This window comes from Mustela lutreola, chromosome 15 (genome assembly GCF_030435805.1).
Source record: "Mustela lutreola isolate mMusLut2 chromosome 15, mMusLut2.pri, whole genome shotgun sequence".
In the NCBI taxonomy this organism is placed as follows: domain Eukaryota; kingdom Metazoa; phylum Chordata; class Mammalia; order Carnivora; family Mustelidae; genus Mustela; species Mustela lutreola.
The window spans coordinates 16,867,689-16,880,975 of record NC_081304.1 but is presented as its reverse complement, the minus strand read 5'-3'; the positions used below and the strand labels follow the sequence as shown (position 1 = coordinate 16,880,975).

General features: G+C 54.3%; 1 protein-coding gene across 3 annotated transcripts in view; it reads left to right on the top strand.

Annotated features, from left to right (window-relative positions):
• The window catches only part of CRHR1 (corticotropin releasing hormone receptor 1), a 50,748-nt gene that overhangs the window by 9,298 nt on the left and 28,163 nt on the right, over positions 1-13,287 (top strand). For all 3 annotated transcript variants that reach the window (XM_059149064.1, XM_059149066.1, XM_059149065.1), the window contains exon 2: positions 10,505-10,592. In XM_059149064.1, the coding sequence (XP_059005047.1) occupies positions 10,505-10,592 (88 nt within the window). The remainder of the gene's footprint in view (positions 1-10,504; positions 10,593-13,287) is intronic.

The following is a 13,287-nucleotide window of genomic DNA, read 5'->3' as shown; positions in this document are numbered from 1 at the left end:
AGTCAGCCGCAGTCTGCTCTCCTCCAGCTAAGGCAGGGCTTCTCACACAGGCTGTGGGGAGGGACGGCATGGAGTTTTCCAGAACGAGGCTGACGGGCACCTGGTCCCACGGTGTGTGACGGTTGTGCAGCCTGTACCACACGCCCACCCTGGAGAGGTGGACGACATCTGAGTTGGTCTAACCCTGTTCAGTGAGATGCCTCTATTGACAACACAGGGGGTGGGGGGGTTGTCTGAGCGAGGACAGTTCACTTCGGCGTCTCCAAATGCTTACTCTCAGTGACAAATGGTTTGCAGCGCAGCAGACATCCTGACTACCCTTTGAGTACCCGGTGGTCTAAAACCCTCCTTTGGAGCCAGGATTGATGGCCCAGAATCCCTGGTTCACTTTTCATGGGAGCCTGGCTGCCGGCCATGCATGTGCCTCCTGCCATCAGGACCCAGCGACACAGCGGCTCTTTCTGGCCACGGAGGTTGGGGACCTGTCGCAGGAAGAGCTTATAGACAGGAGGGCGGAAACGTTTGGTTTCCTCGGAGCCCTTACCCCTGGCAATTCTGGGTGGGCCCCCTCCCCTCCTGGTTCTCACCCATCAACCTGCACCTTGTCCCTGCGGTGGAGGGGTGGGGGTGGGGAGACTCATGACCTTCCGTGGTCGCCATGCTCTGGTGAGACAAGGGAAACCTTTCCTCTGCGGGGGTCTCACCACAAAACTCATGGAAATCAGCCCCCGTGGGTTCTAGCCCGTGGCTTCAGGCTTGTCCGAGATAAGGGAGCCCGGCTTCTCCGTGCTCTGCCTCCCATCTCCAAGGTGCTGGCCCTAGACACAGGCTTCCCGGGAGCCTCGGGTGGGTGAGCCCAGCCTGCTGGCTTTGAGGAAGAGGGGGCCATGCGTGCCTTTCCCGTGCTGCTCGTTTCCCTGCATCGGCTGCACCCACAGGCAGGCACCTTCTTGCTTCCTCCCTGCCTCTCTCCCACACATTCCTCAGCTCCCCTGCTCTCAGCTGGAGGCTAGGAGGTAGGTAAGTGACTGGTCTGAGGTCTCACAGGGCATGTGCTGGAGGGAGTGACTTGCCCTCTCTGTGTCCTACAGACCTGTCTCCCTTGTTCCCCCATTCTTTCCAGGGTCCCCCACCTGCTGTCCCCCCTCCCAGCTTCCATAATGGGCCGGCAGGTGCGTGTCTTCAGATCTGGGAGGAAGCCACAAACCGCTCTAGCGCAGGGTTTCCGGGTCTCAACACGACTGACACTTGGGGCCCGGTCCTTCTTCACGGCGGGGGCTGTCCTGTGCACAGGAGCCTCTAGGCCTCTAGCCACTAAATGCCAGTAGCACTCCTCCAGTTGCAGCGACGTGACGTGTTTCATGGGGGACAAAGCTACCCCCAGTTGAGAACCACTGGGTTCGTTCACGTACCCTCAGTACCGCGGGAGACCATTAAAAACTAGAGTTTCCCCTCAGGCCTGCTGGACCTCAGTCTCTGGGAGGAAGCCTGAGAAACAGAATTTTCTATCTTCCAGATGCCAAGAACTCTCTGGAAACTTCTGATTTCGCTGAATTCACTTCTTTTGCAGGCAAAAAAACCAGGGCCATTGCCTGTCTTATGGACGATTGTATGGTTATTCCTGATCTCCACCCTAAATCACCCTCCTCAGTGGGGCTCGGTGGCCCAGAAGTCCTTGAAACCAACACCTCACAGCCTTGCGAGGCAATTGTTCTCTGGAAAAAAACCAGCATCAAAACCTTCAGCAGTTTTCTAATTGAACCTGATCTCCACCCAGTCAGACGATTATTGCACTCTGCCCTCCTGACCCTCTCCACACCCCTTTTAAGATGCGGCTTCTTAAAGGACATCCGTTTTCTGACACTGAAATCCTCCTTCCTTCACACTTGTCAGAGAGCAGCTAAGCCGAGAACCCAGCTGCGTAGCTGGTGTCTTGGCACAGTGTCTCCAACACCTCAGCTCTGTCACCTAGAGTAGCAGATGCCTTTCCCACGCCCTAGGGGATGGTTTCCCAGGGGCTGTCACAGCTCCCAGGAGCAAGGGGCTGGATCAGGGTCTCAGCCTGGCCCCGCTCCTCTCCAAGGAGAAGACCCTTCCTGATGTCGCCTGACAGTGTCTGATGGGTGTCTACCCACCCCGCCCCGCCCAGCTCCCACGGCCAGCTCCTGGGGATCCCCACTGTAGCCCAGAGCTAGACATCAAGTGACAAAGGAAACCTGTATCTCCTCATTGGGATGGTCCATGCTGAGGGGCGGGGAGTAGGAAGGAAGGCAGGACAGGCAGGGAAACAGGCCACCCACCCAGGGGTACAGTCCCCACGCTGGAACCCTGCTCCCGTGCCAGGTCCTCCAGTTACCATGGTAAGCGACCTTGAGCAGGTTACCTTCCCTGTGTGCAGCAGTTTGTCCTCTGTGCAGTGGGATGAGAGTAAAGGCTCCAACTTCTTGGGGTTGAGCAGGATTAAATTAAGAAAAACCAGGGTCTGGCACTGGTACAAGCCTTCAGCAAAAGCTGGAATTTAGAGAAAGGCAGGCAGGGAGGGAGGAAAAGGGGAGGAGTTAAGACCAGGGGAGGGAGAGAGGAAGGTGGGTGGGTGGGAGGCAGGGGGGCTGAGAAGGGGTGAGCTCTGAGAAAATACTGATGAGTGAGCCTGAGGGGGATCCCTATGAAGAGGGGGAGAGAATGAATGCGTGAGAAGCAGAAATGGAGAGCAGACCCCGCTGGGAGGTCAGCAGGGCTCCCGGCACTGCCCACCCCCCTCTGCCCCATGCTGTTTTATCTTTATTTTTTATTTTGTTACAATTTAATTTAATTTTATTTAAATTCAATTCATTAACACATGGTGTATTATTAGTTTCAGAGGTAGAGTTCAGGGATTCCTCAGTTGTCTAGAAAACCCAGGGCTCATCGCATACGTGCCCGTGCTGTTTTAAATGCACTGAGTTGTAGACGGTCTTCAAGAGCTTTAGAGTGTAACTTTCATCCCCATTAGCCCCATTTACAGATGGGGAAACTGAGGCTCAGAGAAGTTAAGTCGCCTGAGGTCGCACTGGTAGGAAGGGGCAGATAAATGTTCCCAATGCAGATTTCCCGGGCCCCAGAGTTAGAGGTCTGGTTTCTACTCTCCTGTGCATCTTGGAGGCGGAGCATATCCAGACCCGGAAAGGAGTGTAGGGAACACACTCCTCATTTTACAGAGGAGGAAACTGAGGCAGAAAAGAGGGTGAAGGAGTGACTTGCCCGTGAAGCAAGTTTGCCAGGGTCAGAACAGGATCTCAGCCCCACACTTCCAACCCCCCTAATACTTTTTCCTCCAGCACACCCCTCTAAGGAGCTAGGAACGAAGCGGATGGAAGCAAAGAGATGCAGAAAAACCCGGGGACTCGGGGGAGTCAGAATTGTCCCGGTGGGAATTGCAAGGGGACTCCGTGGTCAAAGGTGGCAGAGAGTAGAAACCTACCTGTTCATTTGTTCAATTGATCATTTATGCATTCAGGTGTAGTGCGACCTACTCTGCACCAGGCCCCACTGAGGGCCCAAAGGCAGCCAAACACAGAGCCCACTCTCAGGGAGCTTAGAGCTCAAGGGACGGTAGGTCTGGGATCCTTGGAGGGGGGTCTGCGTGAACCCAGGTCCTCACTGCCCCGGGCTGGGTCAGGCAGGCACCCACTGCACTTTGGCTGTGCTGAGGGGCCTCATTAGGGGAGCAGAGGAGTGACAAGCTGCCTGGGGCCTCGGAGAAGGGGCGGAGGCAAGGAGGAACACCCCAGCGAGTACCCCCTCCTCCCTGATCTGTAGGCAGGAGACTTTCCTTTCCAGTTTTTCCTCTCTGCACAACAGCAATTTAAGTTAATTAAATGTAACAATAAATTATTTCTCATCCGCCTAGAATAATCCTTCACTGCTCACCCACTTTGGGGGAAAAGCACGGGCTCTTTGCCTTGAGATGGGAACAGGCTGTGGCTGTCTTAGAAAGAGGCTTTCGGGGGAGGATCTGGCCTGGGCAGGATGGGAAAGGGAGGCCGCCCAGGGCACAAAGGTCCTGGGCAGTCAAGAGAGCCGAGAAAGGGCACGCGGCTTTGCTGTCTTTTGTTCCAAGTCTACTTTACCCTGACTAGTCTTCAGAGCACCTCCTGTGGATCAGGAAACACACCGTGGAGGGTCTCCGTTCTGCGGGGGCACAGCCAGCAGCCCTCGCCTCTGGTGACCTATCTGCTTGGCACCTCCGTGTGTCACCACTGCACGGGGGCCCTGCCTCTCCCCGGCGCCATCGCCTCCGTAGGTGCCCTGTAGGCACAGACAGGTTTCTGAAGCGTTTGGTTGGGCATATGTCTCATTTCTATAAACCAGATCCTAGGATTTTAAAAATATATTTACTTATTTATGGGGGGGATGCACTTGTAAGTGGGGGGAGGGGCAGAGAGAGAGACTCTCCAGCGGACTCCCTACTGAGCCCAGAGCCTAACATGAGGCTCGATCTCACGACCCTGAGATGGTGACCTGAGCCAAAATCAGGAGCTGGATGCTCAACGGACGGAGCCACCCAGGCGCCCCCAGATCCTAGTTTTTAAATGCAACAGGGGCGTCAGCTTTTAGAGAAATCCTGACTTACGACCCCTCCTCTTTTTCATAGTTAGATTTTCTTCTCTTGCCTTTGCTCAGAACAGGCTACACCTTGCAAACTATATATCCGATAAGGGGTTAATATTTAAACTATATAAGGAACACATGCAACTCAATAGCAAAACCCTCCCCCCCAAATAATCCAATTAAAAATGGAGAAAGGACCTGAATAGGCATTTTTCCAAAGAAGATGGCCAACAGGTACATGAAAAAGGTGCTCACTCATCATCAGGGAAAAGCAAATCAAAACGGCAGAGAAATATCTCCTGTTAGAATGGTGAGTATCAAAAAGATAGGAGGGATGCCTGAGTGGCTCAGTTGGTTGGTTGGGCGGCTGCTTTCGGCTCAGGTCATGGTCCCGGCGTCCTGGGATCGAGTCCTGAGTTGGGCTCCTTGCTCAGCAGGAAGCCTGCTTCTCCCTCTGCCTCCGCCTGCCACTCTGTCTGCCTGTGCTCACTCTCTCTGACAAAAAAAAAAAAAAAAAAAAGGAAAGGGGCACCCAGGTGGCTCCGTCAGTGAAGCATTCAGCTCTTGAGCTTAGCTCAAGTCTTGATCTCAGGGTTGTGAGTTCAAGACCTGCACTGGGCTTAAAAATAACGAGGAGAACAACAACAACAAGGACAAAACCCAAAAGGCAAGAGATAACAAGCACTGGTGAGGTTGTGGAGAAAAGGGAATCCCTTCTGGTGGGAATGCACATTGGTGCCGCTACTTTGGAAACAGCAAATAATTAAACATAGCAATTTTACATGAGCTAGTCATTGCCCTTTCTGGGTATATGTCTAAAGGCAATGAAATCACCATCTCGAAGGGATATGTGCACCCCCATGTTCACAGCAGCGTCATTTACAAGAGTAGAGACATGGAAACAGCCCAGGCGTCCGTGGAACAAATGGATAAAGACATGATCCTAGCGAGGCCCATAGATGACACTGTGGGAACCCTCCCCTAGTTCAACTCTCTCGAAAACCAAGTTAGATTCGGAGGCCCAGAGTGATCAGGTTGTGGTAGGGACCCCATGGACACCTGCGAAAAAACTTTGAATTTCAGAAGTCATCTCTCTCTGTCTTTTCCCCAGGTGGCTCATGTCCCTGCGGTGCAGGTAGGAGAGATCTCATCGCCCAGAGGGCCCAGGCGACTCACCCAAAGTCACAAATCAGTAGCAGGAGAAGACAGAACCCAGCAGTAGCTGGAGGGATCTTGCTGAGGGTTTACGCTGCTGAATGCGGCTGTGGCTGTGTCTTGCCCACTCCCCCTCCACCCTGCCCCCTCCAAGAGAGATTTTCCTGGGGCTTGGGAGGAGGAGGCGGGGTGGGGAGGGGGGGTTCTCCCAAGCCCGGCACCAGAGGTAGTCATGCCAGGGGAAGGAAGGCAGGCTCTTCTCCTTGCTCATCCTGAACTTTCGGAGGGGTGGAGGCAGCCCCCGGTGCCTCCAGGCCATCCTTCTCCTCCCTCCCCATAGCCCTTAAAGGACCCTCCCTAAAAGGTTAATTACCCAATCATCCCATCAAAGGAAATTGCACTTTTGTGCCTTAAGGAGCGGACTGAGCTTCAGCGTAGTTATTTATGGCCTCTAATAAGCATTTTCTGGGGGTGATTAACCTTTATGCCAGAGTCACACTGGGAATCGGGATGGCAGCTTCAATTCCAGCCTTCGTGCTGGCCTGCAGGGGGCTGGGCGGGGCGGGGGGGGGCATCAGCTGTCAGACTCTGACCCCCACTCTCCCTCTCTGAGAGCCCCTGCACCCTTCCCTCCCCTCTGTCCACCCTTTCTTTCTCAGCCTGCCCTGATCTGGGCCACCCCCCTTCTTCCAGCCTCCATCAGCTTGAAAGTCTGCTCTCTGGCTCCTAGTCCCCACCCAGCTGCTAAAAACAGCTCTGTGACCTTGGGCACCTTAACTAAAACCCCTCTAAAATAGGGAGCATGAGACCTGCCGCATCTGCTTTCCACACAGCCGTCCCCGTCAGGGACCCACTGGGTCCTTGAACAGTCATTTTCTGTGATGCTGGAATCCAGCAGCAGCACACCCTTGGCCTTCTCAGATTTTGCGCTCAAGGTTTGGCTCTGGTGAGCGGAGAGATTTGTCACTGAGGCACTGGCTTTGTTTGGGGCCCTGGGGCCACGGGCTGGCACACACAAGTGAGGCGTCAGCTTTGCCAGCTTCCGCTTCCTAGGGCCATTTTTGTCTTCTCTACCAGCTGGAGGGGAATGGTAAACCTCACATAGTCCTGAAAACTTGGTTTGTGAGAAACAGCTCTGAAAGGAGAGCCAGCCACTGGAGTTAATGACCGCGGGGAGGAGCCAGCGGAGCGGCCCAAGGAGGTGGCGGTTCCTAGGTCCAAACCGGCTTAGGTTTGCTTTGGGAGAGTATGACATGTCCGATGTGATGGAGGCCCAAGCCTCTGATGTGACCCCATCCACCGTAAGCTCTGGCCATCTACTTTGGGTGCAAGAGCTCCCTGAGCTGTGGAGAAAGCTCTGCGCCCTCCCCGGGGGAAAATGGTTGTCATTATGCACCACACGCTGCTTTCCTGACAGGCTCTTGTGTGTTTGTGGACCCAGATCGAGAACTCTCAGCCTTAGAAGGAAACAAACAATAACCTGGAAAGTGTTCGGCAGAGAGGAAGTATACAGGAACATCCCAGGCTTTTCCTGGAAGTGTGATTCAAGAATAAGCCAGAAGCCTTTGCAAGTCCTTCCACAGAGCAAGACATGGTACAGATACTGATTCTATATAGACCTGAGCTTTCCTGAGATGAGAGGTTGGTTCAGGAATTTGAAGAAGCATTTTCCTTGGCACAGTGCAAACCCTGTTGGTAGAGAATGACTTTGTGAACCATCACATGTGTGATGTCAAGGTCAAGGTTACAGGCAGCTGGCCAAGGTCAGGCTTGCCGTTTGCCCTTTGCATGGCGTTTAGTCCGGTTTCATGATGAATCTGGATTTCCTCTGCTCTTCTGCAAACCCTAGGACATTAAGGCAGGAAGCGAAGATCTTCTGGCCTGTGTCTTTGCCAGGAATCAGAACTGAGGGGAGGCAGTGCTTTGTACTGAGACGGGTTCATGGTCTGTGAGCATCGTGAGCTCCTGGGTCTGTGGCCACGTGCACGGGAGCCTGGGTCCATTGACGCCGTGACCGTGTTGCTTTTGCTCTGGAGTGTTGGGGAAAAGTGCTGCCAAGGTGCGGGGGCCAGGGGTGGGGGTGGCCTCCGGAACTGGCTCTCGAGGACTGCAGGGCTGACTGGGTGAGGTGGTGGGCCAGGAGGGGGCGCGAGGGGGGGGGGCGTAAAGAACCGCAAAGGCAAAGGTGAGGGGACACCTGCCCCATCTGGCGGTTGGACATTGATAAGTAATTCAGTGTGGATAGGACGCGTGTGTTTTCAAGGGGGATTTGAAAGACCAAGATGCAAAGCACAAAGCCGGGTTTCAGGATTAGAAGGAGAATGGTGGAATGTCGGGGGTGGGGGGCTGATATTTTCAAATAGAGCATTTCCAGGTTCCTTCGTTGGCCTGTGACCATTGACTCTGGGAGCCCCGCTTCCATTCTGTGTGTGTCTGTGTGTTGGGAGGTGGCAGAGGCCGTGGTGGGGGAACAAGCTGGGGCAGGGATTCCTAACCCCCTTCTAGAAGGGGTCTCTGGCCATCCCAGCAGAGTGGTCCCTTTCTGGGCCCAGCACAGAGCCCTGTGGTGAGCTGAGCAATGCAGGTTTGCCAGCAAGGACACACTCTGCTTAACTAGCAAGAGCTGCTGGCTAGTCTAGCGGCTTCCTCCTCTCTCTCCTGCATTTCCATTTGGAAAATGAGGGTAAAGATAGTTCTCCACCTCTCTGGGGACTGTGAAGCTTAATTACTGATTAATAAAGTGTTGGAAGCTCCTTGGGGCCAGAGAGATGAATGGGTTTGTTCTAATCACTTGCGAGTCCCAGGAACGAGTTAGCTGAGTGTCCCGAGTGCTGGGCAGAGAGCGGGGGCACAGGGCTGGGGATATGTTTCTCAGACTGCAGTTTGGCCCAGTCAGAGCAGAAAGACTCCTACGACGTGACAGGAGTGTGCTAGCAAGGGAATAGAACAAAGCCCACGAAGGACTCAGGCATGTGCTGAGGGGACGTGTGGGTGAATCATTTGGGTCCAGGGGCGTTTCCTGCAGGAGGTAGGGTGTGGGATGGATTCTGACCAGAGTGGGGAGCCCTTGATTCCATCTTGGAATGGAAGGTGGGAGAGAAGGGAGTAGAGCCTGCCTCTGTCGTGAGATGGGAGTGGAAGGAGCAGCCACTGGGGAAGGTGGGTGGCACTGATGGGGAGGGGCAGGGTAGGAGTAGGCCCAGCACTGTTAAAGAGCCTGTCTTTCTTAAGAAGTTTTTGATATTTTGTTCATCGTGGAATTATTTTGCATTAATTTAGAGTTTTAAAAAATGTTGCATTAAAATATTATGTGTCTTTTTGGCACCCCTTGAAAATTTGGACCCAAGGTGGGTGCCTTGCTTTCCTCGCCCTGGTCCCAGAGGGCTGGGCACCAAGGCTGTGTGCTGTTCCAACACAGAGACCTGCTGGCCATGGGACCAGCCTCTAGCTCTCTCCCCATCTTAGTTCCCCGCTGGGAAGTGGCTAAGACAGCGTCTACATCTTCCTGTCTTGTTTCTGAAGTTCTGTAGAGACGTTTGCGGACTGTGTGGAAATGAACTGGAGCTGAGATACCATCACCGGGGGGCCTAAGAGGGGGATTCAGGGAGGAGACCCTGGAAGAAAGAGCAGGGAGCAGGGTGGTCAGGTGGAGAGCCACCTCCCGTGAGGCTCCCTGCCTTGGGACCCCGGTCAGGCAGACGAGGCTGTGCTGGTCATCGGCACCCACGTACGTCCCAACAAACAGAAGGAGGGGCTCATTACAATGCCCACTCCGTACCCCAGCCCCTCACATGCTTCTTATCCTCTTGAACCTCAAATCCCAGGGGAGACCACTGCCTTGCCTCTGACCTGTGACTAAATAAAAACCTGTGGAGTGCCCTTTGTAGATCTGAAACACAGGACGGTCCATGGAGGTAGTCAGGGAATTTGAGCACCGTGAACAAAACAAAGTGCTTGTCCTTGCGGGTCATGCTGTGCTACTCGTAAAGGACTCCTACAAACAGTGCATCGGGAGAACCTGGGAGGGAGGACTGTTTCCACGTGAGGAAATAAGGCCCAGAGACGTCAAGTAACCTGCCTCCGGCAACACAGTGAAACCAGGCCTGGATGCCAGGGCTCTTTGGACTCTAAATCCATATGTGTGTGGTGGAGGGTGACCTCAAGGGAGGGGGGCATAGTGATTGTGTGAGGGTGTTAGTTGAAGGGGACCCTGTCACTCTCCTCCCATGTGGGCTGAAATTCTAGAATCAGAGTAACATGGAACCCCTGGGAAGTTACGGGGCGAAAATTCTCCTTGGAATAGGGCAGGCATCTTTCCAGAGACATGTATGTACCCCTTCAGCACTGTGGGCCTCTGTTTCTCATCTGGAAACACAGACAGCCACCGCAGCCCCGGGGACAAGTAAGACCCGTGGCAGATAGAAAAGGCTTTGTGAAGAATGAGGCCGAATTTGCAGGGACTGGTGATTAGATGGGTAGGGATGGGAGTCCTCTGAGCACAGCCTCAGCCTTCCTCAGGCGCAGCCTCCACGAAGACCCAGCCCTCAGGAACCAGGGAACCATCGTCCTGGGAATCTAGGCTCCTACTATTGTTACCCACTTCCCTTCCAAGCCCTTCTAGAGCAGGGCAGCTCCAGACCTTCCAGACACAGAGGACATGGGGTTAGGGGGAGGGCAAGCTGGGGTGAGCAGGAAGTGAGGGGAAGCAGGAAGTTCCCCACATGGTCTCACCAAGTCCCTCGCCTCTCTGTGTCCACAGGCCCTGCTCCTGCTGGGGCTGAACCCAATCTCCGCCTCCTTCCAGGACCAGCACTGTGAGAGCCTGTCGCTGGTCAGCAACATCTCTGGTGAGTCTCCCTCCCCTTGTCATGCAAGATTCCAGGTCTCCACAGCCCCATCCTCTGCACACAGAGCCTTGCCCCTAGACAGGAAGAGTAGAGAGATTTCTCTTCCCGAACCCCATGCAGCTCATCACCCCTCTGTAGAGAACTGTGCTCAGGAGGGCCCTGAAGTTGGTGGGAAGGAGAGCTGCTGTGAGGTCCCAGCATCAGCCGTGGGGCGGGCAATGGGGGAGTCACCCCAGCCCTTGCTGTGAGAACCAATGGAGCCAAGGGCTGGGCTGTGACTCGGGTCCCCATGGTGGGGAAGGGGGGCTGCTGTCCTCTGCTGCCAGAAACCCGTCGGGTGCTAACTCCACATCTGGCGCTCTTGGAAGTACTAGAGAGATAGTAACCCAATTTTCACTTACACCTAGGGAAACCAAGGCACAGAGGAAAAAAACTAGTAAGTCCCAGAGCCAAGGTTGGAGCCGAGGCATCCTGGCTTTATACCTGCTCTGTAGAAAATATGGCATAACTACACATATTACTCCTAACTTGTACAAGCACACCATTTGCAAAGTCCTTTTGTAGAATTATCTTTCTTCTCATGAGAGTTTAAGACTCAATGTCTGTACAGGTGAGGAAACCGAGGCATGGGAGAGTCAGGCCTGTGACGTCCAAGGCCGGGTCTTTTCTGACTTTTCAGGGTGTGGACCCTGGACCCAGGGCTCCTGGGAAGGCTGCGGCCCAGCCAAGGGCCCAGCGCTGGAAGGTCTTCAGGAGGCTCACTTTCAGTGACTCGGTTTCCTCTTCAGGTCTCTCCTTGATTCAATCCAACTTGTGCATTGAGCACTGTTGTGCACTGGGACCCCCGGAAGGCATGAGGGGGACAAAGAGGGGCTCACTATCTGGTCCGGAGTCAAACCCATAAATATGTGCCCTGGGAAGCCGAGCACCGGGCACATGCTGGCAGAGAGGGGGCCACAGGGCGCCCACAGGGAAGCAGGAGGCATGAGCTTCTGAACCTGGGCCTCAGGGCAGCTGCCGCCTGGCCTACTGGGCCTTCACTGTGGGAGGAGCCTGGGGGAGCAGAAGAGCCCCAGATTTGGAGAAGGCCAACTGGGTCCCATGCTCACCACGGCGCTGTCTTGTCCTTCTGCCCTAGGGGCCCCCTCTAGCAGCCCCAGAGATGAGCAGGCCATTGACCCCCTTGAGCCTCACTTTGTCCAAGCTATAAAGTTGGGGAAGGGGTGGCGCCTGCCACAAGGATCTGTAACAAATAAATGGACGGAGTTTTGTGGCCATCTGTTACAGACTGCAGAGAGCTGTGCCACTACTGAGCACCGTGTATGATTGCTGGTAACAGCAGCAGGCGTTCGAAAGTGCAAACTGTATAGAGCTGCAGTGAGGGGAAGGCATTCGCCATGAATGGCTCATTATACTAGAGGTGGCGGGGAGGATAGATCAGGGGTGGTATGAATCCAGGAAGGCTTCCTGAAGGAGTCACTTTCACAGTGAGTCTCTGAGAGACTCTGAGCACAAACCGGCAGCGAAGAGCCAGTGCTCTGAGCTGAAGCTAGAGCTGACCCAAGACCAGCAGGTGGATTTGGTGGAATGACAGGGGAGGCGTGAGGAGGGAAGAACAGTAAGCCTGGGGAGGTTACTGGGAGCCTGGAACAGCTGGCTGTGAAGTCGGCTAAGCCAGGCCATGGGGAACTGGAAGATTCTTGAGCAAGAGTCTGGAGTTCTAGCAGAGAGAGACAGGGAGGGAAGACACCTGTCTGCGGGCTGAGTCCGAGATGAAAGGCCCTGCCCGCAGTCCCCCATGCACTGGGGCCGGGTCAGCCTTCATCCATTTGCTCGTTGTGTGTGGAGGCGTGACGTCTGTGAGCCCATGCAGGTGTCACCTGTCCTTGGAGGCAAGAGGCCTTGATGAGTGTCATTCATTCCCCGATGATTTTATACGCCATGCCCCTATCCTCCGCCCAGCGCAGCCTGGCGGGCTTCATGGCATACAATCCATTACCCGGCACAAGAGCCCCAGAGAACGAGCTATTTGTCTTCCATTGCCAAGATCTACCCAGACCGATGGGCACTGGTAGAGACAGATGGTGAGGGTGGGGTGGAGGGACTGGGACAGATGGTTGGGCGTCTGGCCGGGGTGGCTGGCACTGAGTTGGGGCCTTTGGGGGGTCCTCTCACATGCCAGGAGCAGGGAGAGGGTGGGTCCCTAGGGTCAAAGCTCTGTCATGTGGCAGATCACAGACTTGGCAGATCATAAAATCATGGCATGAATATGACAATGCCAGAAAGTAATAGAATTATTGACTAATGACATCAGAGACAAATGAACTCATACCGTTGATAAGGACCCAGGGTCATTCGTTCCTACCCTCCGTCTTAAGGTCATGAATGTTAATAATGATAGTTAATAGTTATTTAGTACCTACTGAGTATCAGACACCATTCTAAGTACTTGAATCTCATTCAGCCATCATAACAATATTGTCAGGAAGTACTTTTATCCTCGTTTTATAGAATAGGAACCTAAGGCTCAGAGAGGTTAAGTAACTTGCCCAAGCACACACAGTAGCCCCAAAATTTGAACTAAATGGGCCACCACATACATGGCTGCCCGGAGAGGCATCGTCCCCAGGGTCAGGTGTGGCCTCTCACCCCTGCAGTTTCCCACACATGTACAGGGTTTACACACAGCCCCCAA